General features: G+C 42.8%; 2 protein-coding genes across 7 annotated transcripts in view; one reads left to right on the forward strand and one right to left on the reverse strand.

Moving 5' to 3' along the window:
• Window positions 1-5,559, reverse strand: part of TMEM163 (transmembrane protein 163) — a 171,589-nt gene extending 166,030 nt beyond the window's left edge. For 3 of the 6 annotated variants that reach the window (XR_014784207.1, XR_014784206.1, XM_084808801.1), the window contains exons 1-2: window positions 4,979-5,559; window positions 1,773-1,892 (exon numbers count right to left, since the gene is read on the reverse strand). Coding sequence is in view for 2 of the 6 variants with exons in the window: in XM_084808801.1 (XP_084664927.1) it covers window positions 1,773-1,892; window positions 4,979-5,342 (484 nt within the window). In the remaining 4 variants the exon portion in view is untranslated. The remainder of the gene's footprint in view (window positions 1-1,772; window positions 1,893-4,978) is intronic. The other 3 variants (XR_014784204.1, XR_014784193.1, XM_084808790.1) reach the window with 1 other exon arrangement.
• Window positions 5,560-7,711: 2,152 nt separating this feature from the next.
• The window catches only part of ACMSD (aminocarboxymuconate semialdehyde decarboxylase), a 99,619-nt gene continuing 92,769 nt past the window's right edge, over window positions 7,712-14,561 (forward strand). Inside the window, exon 1 of the mRNA XM_084808971.1 lies at window positions 7,712-8,045. The gene's annotated coding sequence lies outside the window, so the exon portion shown is untranslated. The remainder of the gene's footprint in view (window positions 8,046-14,561) is intronic.

A 14,561-nucleotide genomic window follows, 5' to 3' on the forward strand; every position in this document is an offset into this window, starting at 1 on the left:
TTGTGTTTATGCTTCTGGCAAACATCTCAAATTCTTTATTGGAATCAAAAGATGTCTTCAAATGACTAGAAAAGTTGGGGTGGCCAATTATTACCATTTCTGAATACTGAAAGGGAACTGTAAGAATTTTTTTTAAAACCTGCTTGATCTCCCAAGTTTCCACATATGGCATTTTACTGCCTGACACAACGTGCCCTCCATCTTTAATCCTGACTACCAGCATATTTTAATACAGTGCTGACAAAGTAATATTTAGAAATAGTTTTAGCCAGAATAACTATGCAACCTAGCATGTTTACCCAGTATTAAGCTCCACTGATTTGAAATAATTCAAAGCAAATTGTTCAAAAATGTATTCTAAACAACATAATCTTCAACAAACTACAATAAATATATGTTGCCAATTTAAGAAAACGAGTGAAAAGACCCATTAAAAAATTCCAATGTGTGTCCTCCTTTTCAAGCTCATAGAAAACACCTCAGAAACTTTAACCATTTTTTCCACCTAAATACTTCCCTTTACCTAAATATTTATGTCTAGGTATCACAGTCAAGACTCTCATTTGAGAATGATATAACAGCTGTAGCTGTTCTGATTTCAAGGTAACAAATTATACTAATGAAACAGAACAAGATTTTCTTATAAAAGCTTTTAAAAATACTATAGAAAATCCTGCTTTCATATTTTCTTCCCTTCTCTCCTTCGTAAAGATCAACGCATGGTGTGTGTGTTTTCCATACAAATTACTCCAAGTAATATATGCTGAGTTTTGCAGAGCCCATTTGGCCAGATTCTAATAACCCCCCTTGGGAGCTGACACCAACTTTCAGCAGTAGCCCATTGCTGCAGATTAGCACTAGAACATATGCTGCAGAGGCATCCAGTTTGCCTTTCTCAAGCCAAGAGATGATATTGTGAGTATCTCACACAAATCCTGTGGCTCTGAGAACAGGAGTTCTATTTTTTTATAATGAACAATAAATATTCTGGGATCTCAAACCAGTCAACTCCTTTTTTGCAACAAAATCCTGCATGTTACCCCACAAACTCTCTATAGAGTTAAAGAACAATTTGCATTATTCATAGGTTAGTTACCTGTTAGCAAGCATGTAACATTTTAATGTAGTGCTGAGCTGTGTCTTTTCATTTAAATGAAACCTTTAATGCAGCGTTTATTTAGTTTAATTTTAAAGTAATATTTACTTCAGATGTCTGCACTGACCACTTTAAAGAAAATCATACCCTCTATTAACTTAGCCTAAAGCAGAAAAGCAATATCCAGATGGGTACCATTAAATCTGCCCCAAGGTAGATATAATCTTATCAGAATGGCAGAGATTGCACTCCAAATATTAGCTTGGTGTTAGGTTATTAGCCCAGTAAAATAAATATTACATCTTTTATGTGCCTTATTATTCTGTCTTTGCCATACATTTCAAATAAAGATATCCCCCAAAGATGCAACCTTATTTAACCTCTTCAACTAATAATCAATGCATTTTATATTGCTCAGAAAAATGAACACATTTCCATATCCACAAAGACTAGAAGGAACCAAAGATCTGTTATTTCATCTGACCTTCAACAATAATGTCCTCTTCAGGTGGAAAAAATACACACAGCTGTTTTATTAATGTATAAGCACCTGGCAAGCATTTCTAAATCACTTCAGGAGTAGCAGAGCTATATAGAGCAGCAGCATGTATGGTGTTTTTAAGCTTTCAGGTATTGCAGACAGAGGCTAAAGATTTGAAATAGGTCCAATACTCACTGAAGGCAGCAACTGCCAGAGCCAGTGTGACAACAATGGAAGCCCATGAAACCCACAGTGCCTTCTTTCTGTAGCTTTGAGCTTCATGAGGTTTTAATCTTGTACTGCTTTCTAGTAAACCTGATGAGAAAATTTAAAAGAAAAAGAAGTGCTTTACTCCATTAAACAAAATGCAACTGGCTCTGGTCAGAACGAACCAGGCATTCCCCATGTATGTTCTGTGTACTACTGTTTAGGCCAAATCCTGTTCACCTTATTCAGACTATAAATAAAGCAAATACAGATGCACAAGGTCAGCTCAGGTCCAGCTCAGTGTTTGTGTCTCACAAGAAGGTAAAAATGTACTAAGTGATGCCTGGAGCACAGTGCAATCATAACAAAACTATACATGAAGGTTTCAGAGCTTTACAGTTGCATGTTGCATCCATTATCTCCTTCTTGATCAAATGTATCAGGGCAACAAGGGGAAAGAAAGTTAACGTAATGCACAAACCAAAGAGAAAGCTTGATTATAGAGAAATATAGAAGTCTTGGTATGATGCATATCTGAAAACTAGAGCATGCATAACAGAGGTGGCAATAGAATTTCTTGTTATACAGCCACCTATGCTTGATTCTTTTGTTGCTTCAATTCTAGGGGCCTTACTGTACTAGCAAAATTTAGTCAAGATTTTTGAAGAACAATATATTTCTTACTTTAAGCCCCCCTCCCTTTTCATCTTGTTTACTCTTATTTCTGGCAAGAATAGAAAATTCTTACTTTGCTACTGGATATATTTTTGTAATTGCTGGTAACCTCAGGGAAACAGAAATGAAGACTTAACAAATCAGGCCTAACTATCAAAATATTAAACTAGACAAAGCCCCATTGAATTTGTGGGTTCAATGCCAAAAGAGCAATATATGTGTCTGAGATACAGAACAAAGATAATAAAATAAAAGGAAAGTAGCTTCTAAAACCAGCTGTTGGTTGTTATTAAATGATAGAAGATGTACAATCTACTTCAGCTACTTTAATTTTCTAATACTGCTGTTGCATTAAAATCTTATGCATTCTATTTTAAAATATTTGAATCCTGCAGACTATTAGAATCTGTCGAATTTAACACTATTTGTTTCTTCCAACTTAAAATAATTTGCCAGCTTGATGTTTAGTTACAATTGTTCCTCCTAAAAAGCACTGTCTTATATGTATGAGAAAGTCCTTGGGGACTCTATCATACAGCTGCCAAATACCTAAAATTTGAAGTTTCACAGGCAACAACAGACCAATAGAGCTTATATCAAGTATGAAAATTTCACCTAGAATGAGCTATCAAATATTTATTTAGCATATTACTAGGTTAAATTAAAATTCAAGCAACTCCAGTTTCTCACTCCAATTAGCTATGCATAGATTTTCAGATTCTTAACTAAAGGATGGGGAGGGCAATCTCTCAAAACTTATTTTTAAAAAATGGCAAAAACAAACTAGACAAGACAAGCTTCCAGAATAACTAATTCTGAAGCCTTCATACTTTGTCTATGCCTCACCAAAAATCACCTTAATAACCTGAACTACAGAGAATGAAATCAATTAAAGAAAAAATGAATGATAAAACTATTTCTAACATTTCCTTGGAAATAATGATAACCAAACACTACAGATAATGGAAAGCAGGAAAACAGGCATAGGGAATAAGCTTATGAGGTTCTTTGTCTCATTTTCTACATACACACACTTATTTTCCATTGTATTAGGGCCTTTGTTCCTTCTCATCCTCTCACATATAGAACACCAATTTCAACCCAAGTATATAAAACATACATAATGGGAGAAGTATTCCTATTTAAATCAAGATGTTTTGACTCCTAGCTCCCCAAACTCTTGAATCTGAACCTTAGACAGATATTCTCCATTACTTCCAGTGTGAATAAGAAAGATACCTTCAGTCTCACTTATTTCTTTTAGGAGAATTGCTCCTGATAAAAATGGACACACACAAAAGTCCCATTGTATCTAATAGGGTTGTAGCCAGAATACTGCCTGCAAAGATGGCCATCCTTTTTAAAAAAAATTATAAGAACTGTGCACAATAGTGGAGAAGGAAGAGCAAAGAGCAGATTCAAAGGACCTGGAGGAAGCTGTTTGAATTCAGAAAAAGCCAGTATGCCGTTGTGGGGGGGGGGGGGAGTGCAGAGAAAGAAAAATATACACCAAGCTAGTGAATAGGCACGTGTACGGCAGGTGCCTGTGCGGGGAGACAATGGATTGAATGTCCCTTCCCTCTGAGAAGGGGCGGGTAAATAGCATCCTTTGCTGTGAATGGGGACGCCTGTCTGCATTTTAGTGAATACATTTTAAATTGCATTTCGAATACGGGTGGCTCAACACTCAGAAAGCGAGTATTATGGCTTTGTTTCTGTATTAAGGCAGTCGAGGTTCTGTTTCTTTTAAATGAAGAAGAAACTCAACAATCAGTTTGACTGACTGACTGACTGACTGGGAAAAGAGATTTTTGTTTAAAATTCAAGAATATATTAGCAACTATAGGAATGGCAAAGGAAGGAGAGGTGGAGAGAGAAGAATGCGGGCGTTCAGATGGTGATAAGACAAGAGAAGACAGTAGGGATGTGAGGGAAAAGACAGCTAGGTGTTGAGGAGGTAGGTGGACGGCGGTTGAGGGGAGGCGTCGGAAGAGGATGAAGGTGCTAAGATACAGTAGGTTTTGGAAGCGTTCAGGAAAGGGCGACGCAGGTCTGAACGAGTTTTAGCAGCTCTGGGAGATAATGGGCGATAAAGATATGAGCCGATTCTTAAGAGGTGATAAGTCATGTAGATGCAGCTGGCTAGAGGAGTGAGATGGCAGAATTTAGTGACGGAAAAGTAGGCGGTGAAATTGGTCGGTGAGGTGAACCGGCGAGCGCTGAGCCGCCTGTGAGGCGATAGTTGAGGCAGTTCTGAACTTGGGGTGGGGTGGGGTCCCGACGGGAGAAGCAGCGCCTAGGCAGGACAGACGGAGCGAGCCGTAAGGGGAAGGCGGCTGGAGGGGGGCTTCCGAGAGCGCGGCTGGGGAAGCTGGAAGTGCCGTAGGTCGGTCATGTCGAAGAAGCGATAGGTTCGCCTTTATCGGGAGAGAAAAGGGCGGGAGAGAAAAGGGCGCCGCGTGACGGGGGCCCAGCTACCTGCAGGGTGACGGGAGGCGCCCCTGGACCGAGAGACTCACCTCTGTCTTCCAGTTCCTCGCTAAACTGCACGTCCTCCCCGATGCGCAGCGGTTCCCCTTGCTGCGGCTCCCGGGCAGGGTAGGCTGGCTGGGCAGTGGCCCCGGGAGGCCCCACGATAGTGGGCTCTGGGGTGCTGCCCAGCTCGTCCCCGGCTGCGGATGCCTCCATGGTTGGGCAAGGCGCAGAACGCGGAGCCGCGAAGGAGGACGACGCAGCAGCAGGAGGGGAGAGAGAGCGCGAGCTCGAGCGCGCGCGGGGGAGGCGGCGAGGCTCCTTCCAAGGCGCGGCGCGCCGGCAGGCGGGCAGCGAACAAAACTGCCCCTTGGCTCGCTTGGCCCCGGCCGCTCCTCCTCGAACACACATTAACTGCAGGTGGGAGCCACCGGCGGCCTCCGCAGACGCTCGGCTCCTCCCACCGCACACGAGGCGGCGGGGCCTCCTCGGGCTCGGATTCCAATCCTTTCCTTGCCCCCTTTCTGTGTCCACTGCGAAAAGCAGCCTTAAACTTCCGTCCAGCTGGCGAGGTTCCCCCTGCTCAGCTTCTTCGCTCCAAAACGCCTTGGCGGCGTTCAGAGTTTATGCCTGGACCACGCGAAGTGCTTTAATTTAGCCACCCCATTCCTCGGTCACATTGAAATCACAACATGCTAAAATCAGCTTTGAGATTTTGATTTGTTTCGGGGTGTTTTAAAATTCGCGTTTAGCTTTTTAAATGCGAAGAGGTGGGCTGTGCCGGGCCGTGTACAGATTGGATTTCAGCCGCAGGTCGCCCTTGCTCGTTTAAAGGCGTGCAGCGCAATCTTGCATAGGTTTCCTCAAGAGGAAGCTCCACTGAGCTACTTAGTGGTAAGTGTATTGAGGATTGCGCTTCACCAAGGAGGATGCCCCATTGAACGCAGGAGAACTTCCGTCTCCGAGTAAACTGCATGGGATTCCGATGAAAATCGAGAATGAACTAACACGTCAGAGGGTAAATCGTGAAGCCACAACCAACCCTTCTCATTGAATAGAGGAACTGACACTCGTCGTCCCTAGTAATGCTGGTGTGTAGCCGGGACCTTATATTAGGCCTGCAGGTAGGAGTCATTAGGGCAAAGCCCAGTGCCAAACACATCTGGTGTTAGAGAGCAGGAAATGTCTGCCTGTAGGTAGGCTGGAAACCCATTACGATATACGATCACATCATACGATCTGATCTTAGCAATGCAGTTAATACACACAAGATCAGGCGGCCTGTGTGCACAACAGCAGTCGTATGCAGGCATTCACTATACACATGGATAGAGGGGAGGGGCTGTGATTGCGGCAGCAGGCTTTGTCCCCTCCACAGACCCAGCTTCCACATGTTGGTCGGAGTGATGGCTTTCGCACCGAGGGGCGGGGGAAGACACATGTAGCGTTCTTATCAAAAGATTACCTTCTAGGTTTGCAGGACGCATTCGGACCAAACCATGGAGGGTGGACAAATGGAAGGATACACCACCACCACGATCGCAATTCGTTGCGCTCCTCTGCATTAAACAAAAAAACTACCCAGAGTTAATGCGTTACTAAACTTCAGCAGATGTTCTGTCTTGGTATGTTTACAAACATTATACCTGTTGGGAAAAGTTATCAGGCACAGAACGGTCAGAACTCTCCAGGTTTGTGAGTGGCTAAGGAAAACTCACATGAGTCCTTGTAAAAGGAGAAGCTATGAAGGAGGATTGCGGACTATTATTTATTTATTACATTTCTATACTGCCCAATAGCTGAAGCTCTTGGGGTGGTTCACAACAAGTAACAGTGGGAAGAGAGATCCCAGGAGGTAAAGAAGAAGCAGGGAGCCCAGAAACAGGGTAGCTGTTGGAAGGGATTCAACTAAGCAGGACATATACTGTTGTTGGTTTTAAAAGAAGGAATTCTGGAGAAGGATAGGATGGATGGAAAATGAACAGTCTGTATGGTCATTCTTGCTGTAGTCACCTCCAGCTTAGATTTGTGAAATTTGTTTCAGGGATTGCCTGTGAAGACAGTCTGGAAATGGCAATTGGTCCAGAATTATGTGGAACTAGCCACATGGACCATATTGTGCCAGTTCTTTACCAGCCTTACTGCCTACCAATTTGTTTCCAGTTCAAGGTGCTGGCTTCGGGTTTTAACATCAGTAATAAGGCATAAGAAATTCAGTGCAGGAGATTAATCTGGCAATTTTAAATAATCACTTAACCAACTCTACAGGAGTTGATTAAATCTACAGGAATTACATAATTTATCTAAATTTGGAGACGTTGTTGTAGATAGTAGATTCTTGACTGGGGATGAGATTGTACAGAAAAGGAGGTTATGGACTGCTGTATACTTTTAATATTTTCAAATACAGAATGTTTTTCAGCTCAACTTGGTCTTTCTCTCAGTTTATTAGAACTTGTCATAAATAATCTCCCTCACCTTAAATTATGCTGCTATAATGAATAAAGGGAGCGGGGTGGGGGGGACTAAGCAGGAATAGATTTTTGTGTGAAAGGACTGTGACCTCTGTTCAGTTCTGGCACTCAAAGCAAATTTCTGGGCTCAATTCTTTAATTCTAACTGCATGTCTTTTGCACCAGCCCCTGGTTGGTGGTTCTCTGGGTTCTAGTGAAAAAACAACAAAGATCCTGCAAGCCTGAGGTCTGCCCACTGCCATTATAGATAACCAGCTTGCAACATACACCCAGTGGCAGTTACTGCTTAGCAAATGATAATCTGTATTTACCCAGTTAAACAGAAGGCTGGAAAGAAAACGATTACTGCCTGTGCAGGAAGCGGAAAAAGGGGTTCAGAGATGGGGGAATGCTAAGCCAAAGCATCACATCGGGTCTGGAGAGATGAGGGGCTATAAACTGCTGGCCAGGAGGAAGTAGAAAACCATGGGATTTGGGGAGCCTCAGGGACAGAGTGGACGTGGCTCCTAAGGTCTACTTTCAGATGGATGGATAAGGAGATGAGGCTGCTACTCTGTGGTCTGTCTGTGCTCTGGCTCTGCCCACCATTGGATGATGCCTCAGGAACAGAGTGGAGGTGGTTCCTAAGGTCCAGTTTCAGGTGGGCCCACTCTTGCTCTCAGGACTGCCCCTCTGGAAATCTCTTAGAGTGTGTGTGTGTGTGTGCGTGTGTGTGTGTGTGTGTGTGTGTGTGAGAGAGAGAGGGGGGGGGATTAGGTAGAGACAGAGATGCAGCTGCTACTCTGGTCTGTCCACAGTCTGGCTCTGCCCACCATCAGATGCAGCCCTTCATTGACTTTTGCTGTGGGTCAATGGGGTCTCATAGCAAAAGGGCTCCCCACCCCTAGACTAGACTCTGAGAAGACTCTTGGTGTTGAAAGTTGCATAGAATTCTGCAACATATGGCTGCTTTTGTTGATGCACTGCAACCTAATAACCGTAATTAGGGTCTAATACAGGGGTGGGCAACATGTGCCTCCATTGGCTTTTTCTGTGGTCCCCCACTGCCCCCACCATTGCTGCTGAGCTGTCAAAATTCTATTAGGCTCTAATAGGACAGCAAAAACCAGGATGCTGGGATGAAAGGCTGAATTCAGGTATTGATAAACTAACAAGGTCTTTACACGAGTGATTTATTGTACACTCATGATTGACCATTTATGGAAGTTTGCAGGTCCTTTACATGGTGTCATCAACCTCCAGGATGTCTCTGGCACCTTTCCCCATTTATTCCGCTTTCAAAAAGATCGGAAGTAAGCTGGAAATTTTTTAAAATGCAGGATATCACCAGTGTGTAATGCCAGCATAGCACTATAATTCGGCCCCTAGATGGTGCTGTTTCATTGAAAATATAGAACACAGTCACACACACACTCACTCCCATAGAAAGAGTTTTTTCAATTCCACCTCATCCATCTTAATCTTGCCACTGAAAGAGAAGCAGAAAGCCCCAGTATGGCTGTGGGATTTTTCCATAATGTATAGAAGCCCTAACAAGCTGCCTGTTCTTATAGTTTCAGGCCATTAGCTATTATGAGGAAAGGGTTGGCCAGACAAGCAAACTTTGGGAGCAAAAGGGTAAGCCCCCTTGAGCACAGCTAGATTTACTTCCAAGTAAAAATGTATACTATTGTGCTGTTAGAGGTTTGGGAAGTACGGCACCCCACCCTAATGCCTCAAAATACTCCTGTATCTTTAACAGCCTGCTCCTATGCTCAGAGGTAAGTACCACTGACTTCTTTCCATTGAGAGACTACTTTCAGATAAGTGTGCATACTGCCTAAGGCTACAATCCTATACACATTTGCCTGGGAGTAAACCTTGAAATTGATGGGACTCACATCTGAGTACAGCGTACTGTAAAATCCCACCAGGGAAGAACCATATCTGACAAAACTCATCCTGCATGGAATTTGCAAAGGTACAAGGGCCTTATATGGGACTGTACCTAAAAACCTTAAGGTGGTGGAAAGGCCCAAGGTAGGAGAAGGGGTTGGATTTTATAAAGTGAACAACCAAATATGCCTGAGGCAGCTGATGCAAACTCCATGTCTGTGTTGCTTCAGGCAGGCAGTCTCTGCATAGTGCAAGAGACCAGCACAGCGTGGTGGGCAACAACAGCCCAGGATTTGCTCCACCCCTCCTTCATTGCTCCATGGTATTAGCTTTTTCTCTTGAGAGGTACAACTAGAGTAGCCAGATACAATAGGACTTCTGCACCTTTAATTTCTTCTTCCCAACTGTTAAAGGTGCCAGTGCCCTGTCCTCTTTTGCATCTGGCGATTCTAGAACTTATGCTACACCTTGCCGCGGAACCTGCTGAGAAAATGGGAAGGGCAAGGAGTGATCTTGAGCTAGTGTAGGCCTCACCCCTCTCACACCATCAGGGCTAAATTGTGTACTGAAGGACTGCAATAGCTCCTGTATGCCTTTAAAGGGTTAACAGGCTTTCCTAAGAGGAAGAAAAAAAAAGAAAGGTTCCTCCTGTGCAAGCGAGTCATTGCTGACTCCTAGAGGGATGCCGCTTTCGCTGGCATTTTCACGGCAGACTATAGCGGGGTGGTTTGCCATTGCCTTCCCTAGTCGTGACTATCTTTCCCCCAGCAAGCTGGGTACTCATTTTACCAACCTCGGAAGGATGGAAGGCTGAGTCAACCTGAGCCGGCTACCTGGGACCCAGCTTCCACTGGGATCAAACTCAGGTCATGGGGAGAGTTTTGGTTGCAATACTACCACCTACCACTCTGCATCACACAAGGCTCTTTTCCTAAGAGACTGAACTATAAATCAGGAAGTCTCCAGTTGGAACCTGTCCTTTGCAGTGATATACTCGCTAGGTTGCTTTAGGCAAGCTAATCTCTCCCAGTTCTCCCTCATCTGCAATACGGGGGATAGTGATACTGATTTTTCTTTAAGGATTGTTCTGAAGCAGCCTTCCCCAACCTGATGCCCTCTAGATGTGTTGGACTACATTGGCCATGCTGGATGGAGATCATAGAATAGTAGGGTTGAAAGGGGCCTACAAGACCATCGAGTTCAGTCCCCTGCTCAATGCAGGAATCCAAGTCACAGCATCCCTGACAGATGGCTGCCCAGCCTCATCTTGAATGCCTCCAGTGTGGGAGAGCCCACTACCTCCCTAGGTCATTGGGTCCATTGTTGTATTGTTCTCACAGTCAGGAAATTTTTCCTGATGTTCAGCAGGAATCTGGCTTCCTGTAACTTGAGCCAGATGGTGGAAGTTGTAGTCACAAAACAGGAAAGAAGTGTTCTCAGATGCCTAGAATTGTAGTCCAACACATCTGGAGGGCACCAGGTTGCAGAAGGCTGTTGACAGGATTATACCTAAATAATGCATGTGAAGTACTTCGAACACTTGATAGAGCTTTACAGATTTTAAGTATTATGACACAGGCTAACCCCCTCCTCACATTTACACAGTGAACACACTACTGTAGCTTGATCAGGAAATATAGCCACTGGAGCACTAAGGACACAGTAGCTCTCTATGGCTCTAATAGAAATATACTCTTCACATCTAATAATTGCCAACAATCATCATAACAAGAAAGATCATAAGACTTCAATTGGTGTATCTCAGTCTAGTTAAAAATACTGAAATGAAGGTTACGGTCCTATACTCACTTACCTGGGAGTAAGCCCCAATGAAACTTATTTCTGACTGAGCAGACATATAAAGGATTGCAGTGGAAGTTTCTCTGAGTTACAATAACAGAGGAAACTAGCTATAAAAATCTTTGTTGCATAGCAGTGGCCATCTAAATATTGTTATATCACTTTGATGTCAAGAAGTGGGACTGGGAGATAGAACAGTCTGTAAATGAAAATGCAATACATTTGGGCTTGTATGGACTAAAGAGGAATGAGTTAAAAATAAACTAGTTCAAATCTATCTCTGGTTGAGCTGACAGAATGAAGATGTGGATGTTTGCTAAAGTCAGCATTTCCATTAATGGTAAAACTTCAAAGATGCTTTTAAAGTAGCCATTTGGGACTGTTTGCTTAGTGAGACCTGAATATAACAGCAACTTAAATATATATAATCCTAAATAATAAACCTCAAGATTCATTCAGTTGTGTTTTCAAATATAAATTTACTAAATCTGTTGTTCAGTCGTTAAGTCGTGTCCGACTCTTCGTGACCCCATGGACTAGAGCACGCCAGGCCTTCCTGTCCTCTGCTCTCTCCCGGAGTGTGCTCAAATCCATATTCATTGCATCAGTGATGCTCATCCTCCGCCGTCCCCTTCTCCTTTTGCCTTCAATCTTTCCCAGCATCAGGGACTTTTCCAGTGAGTTTTCTCTTCACATTAGGTGGCCAAAATATTTGAGCTTCAGTTTCAGTACCTGTCCTTCCAATGAGCAGTCAGGGTTGATTTCCTTTAGGATTGACTGATTTGACCTCCTTGCAGTCCAGGGGACTTGTAAGAGTCTTCTCCAGCACCACAGTTTGAAAGCATCAATTCTACTGCGCTCAGCCTTCCTTATAGGAAAAACATTAAGGTTGAACTAAAAGCTGATTCATTTTAAATGTTCAGAGTCCGAAATGTTTATTTGGTGTAAGAGAGGGGTTAACTAGTGGAACACCATATATTCCTTGTAACAGGCTATACATGTAAACGTATGGGCATTGTGTTGAGAGGCCCAAAGCAGAGGAAGACAGGACACCAGCATCATTTAAGTTGTGGTGAAGAGGAAATTTCAGCAGGTGTTACTTGTTCTACCAACAACAGCTGCTGAAATCCTCCTCTCCTCTTTTGCATCTGGCCACCATGGTTGTGTACTTTAATTTATTACATGTTCTATTCATGTTAGTGCTGCAGAGGGAGGAAACTCTTGGAGAAGGCCACCTGGGCTGGATCTGTGTGTCAATTGTTAGCTCATTTGTAAAACTGTTTTTATTTGAGCAAATAGAAATGGAATTAAATACATTGTGTTATTTAGGCTGCAATCCTACATGCACTTACTCCATAAGCTGTCATTGGCATGACTAGCCAGGACAGGGATCAGTGCAGCCTCCTTCATGTGGGCAATATCTCAGGCTCACAAAATCATTGTGATTCACTAGTTACGTTTATTGATCACAGAATAAAAATAAATGTTTAATCAGCAACTTCCACCTGCAAAAGGATTTTAGATACTATTGTAAACAACCTGTGCACGTTTCTTGAATCCAGCTATGAGCATAATCATTTCCCAAAAAGATTATTTGCCTATGTTATATTGTTAAGGAACAGTATTATTTTCATTAAACATCCTCAAAATATCACCTCTATTGAAACACTGCAATATTTTAAGTTGGACTGTTATTCTACTGGTATATAACAAGAGAAGTAATGAACTGGGGGAAAAATGGCTGTCACTCATAGAAATGTGTTCAGTTCCAGCTCCTGTGGTGTGGTGCCTGCAGACACTTTCCTTGGTGCCTCTAAGCTACCTGCCCCTCCTGATTATTTAACATTAAAAAAAAAATTAAAAATTAAACCAGGAAGCTGGCATACTGCAAAGTGAATCACTGGCCTCCAGCACCATTGCGATTTCCCAAGAATGTCTCTGGGCCCCAGAGGAATTCTTAGAAAATAAAAATGATAGGTGACTGAAGCCCAGCACATTGTTTTGGAGCTTTTCTACATGAGGCATTTATTGTGCACTCCTCCTTCTTTACTCACCATTGTTTACGGGTTCTTTAGACAACAACGTAACCCTCCAGTTTTGCTTCTGTTTTTTAAGAGTACTTGGGGGGGGGGGTAGAGTGAGGAAAATGGAGTGTTATTTGCAAAAGTTACAGAAAATATTTTCCTACTTGTGTAATTTCATTATTCTATTGTAGCACAGTGCCACCTAGAGGTCTTGTAGCAGAAAAGCAGGAAAGGAAAAGCTCTTTCTGTAGAGCTCAGATCTCAATTCTGTGACATAACCAAAAGTAGATAGAGCAGATTATTGTGTAGAAAACTTGTGTAGAAAATGACTTGAAGTGTGCCAAGCCAAGTTTCCACTTTTTCAGGGCTTGCCCCCCAAAGCGCTAAATCTCTGATGTCCAAACGGTGGGCCCTGCTTGTGCAATGGAATCAGTGGGGCTGGCCGCTCACAGTCAGTCACCATTGGATACTGCCCAGAGATTTTATGGCTATTTTTTATATAGTAAATACTCAGGTACATTTTCTTTTACTTGAACAAGGCTGTAAATAAGCAAACCAGAAATATTAGCTTCTCACAGTTTGTTCTAGAATATGTGTCAAGTAGCATTCTAATAGCAACAGTTATACCTGTCAGTGTTATGTATAGAAGAAACAGATGTTGCATCACAGGTACTTGAAAATGGTTTATTTGTCTTTTTGCATTGCCCAGTTTGGAGCACACTTACCACTTCCATGTATTTCGACACTAAGTGGTTAGACAAGTTTATTGCTAGCCATTTACCATCATTTTCAGGAGGCAGGAGCAGTGTAGTTGAGTTCAAGGTACTAGTATGCAACACTGCAATATGTGTGTAGGTCTGTGCATACACCATAAGTAATTAATTGGGTATTTAATGTGGAATTTGGCACCCTAGATATATCAGCTTAGCTTTTAAGGAAAAAAAAAATACTTTCATAGTGTTCCTTCATTTGTTAAACTTTTGCATTCCAACAGAGAGAGAGGGAGAGACTGAAATGTGCAAGCTTGTGATGCAGGAACAGCTCAAGCATCTCTCCAAGGGGAGAGAAATCATAGAATCATAGAATAGTAGGGTTGGAAGGGGCCTATAATACCATCGAGTCCAGTCCCCTGCTCAATGCAGGAATCCAAGTCACAGCATCCCTGACAGATGGCTGTCCAGCCTCGTCTTGAATGCCTCCAGCATGGGAGAGCCCATTACCTCCCTAGATAATTGGTTCCATTGTAATATTGCTCTAATAGTCAGGAAGTTTTTCCTGATGTTCAGCTGGAATCTGGCTTCCTGTAACTTGAGCCCATTATTCCGTGTCCTGCACTCTGGGATGGTCGAGAAGAGATCCCGGCCTTCCTCTCCGTGTCAACATTTCAGAGTTCTATACACAATATAGAAGAGCTAGGAAATAGGAACCGCAAGGAATATTTCCTTCCAAGGAGTGTT

The sequence above is a fragment of the Heloderma suspectum genome, chromosome 1, assembly GCF_057233095.1.
Source record: "Heloderma suspectum isolate Gila_16-S chromosome 1, 16-S_ref, whole genome shotgun sequence".
NCBI lineage: Eukaryota > Metazoa > Chordata > Lepidosauria > Squamata > Helodermatidae > Heloderma > Heloderma suspectum.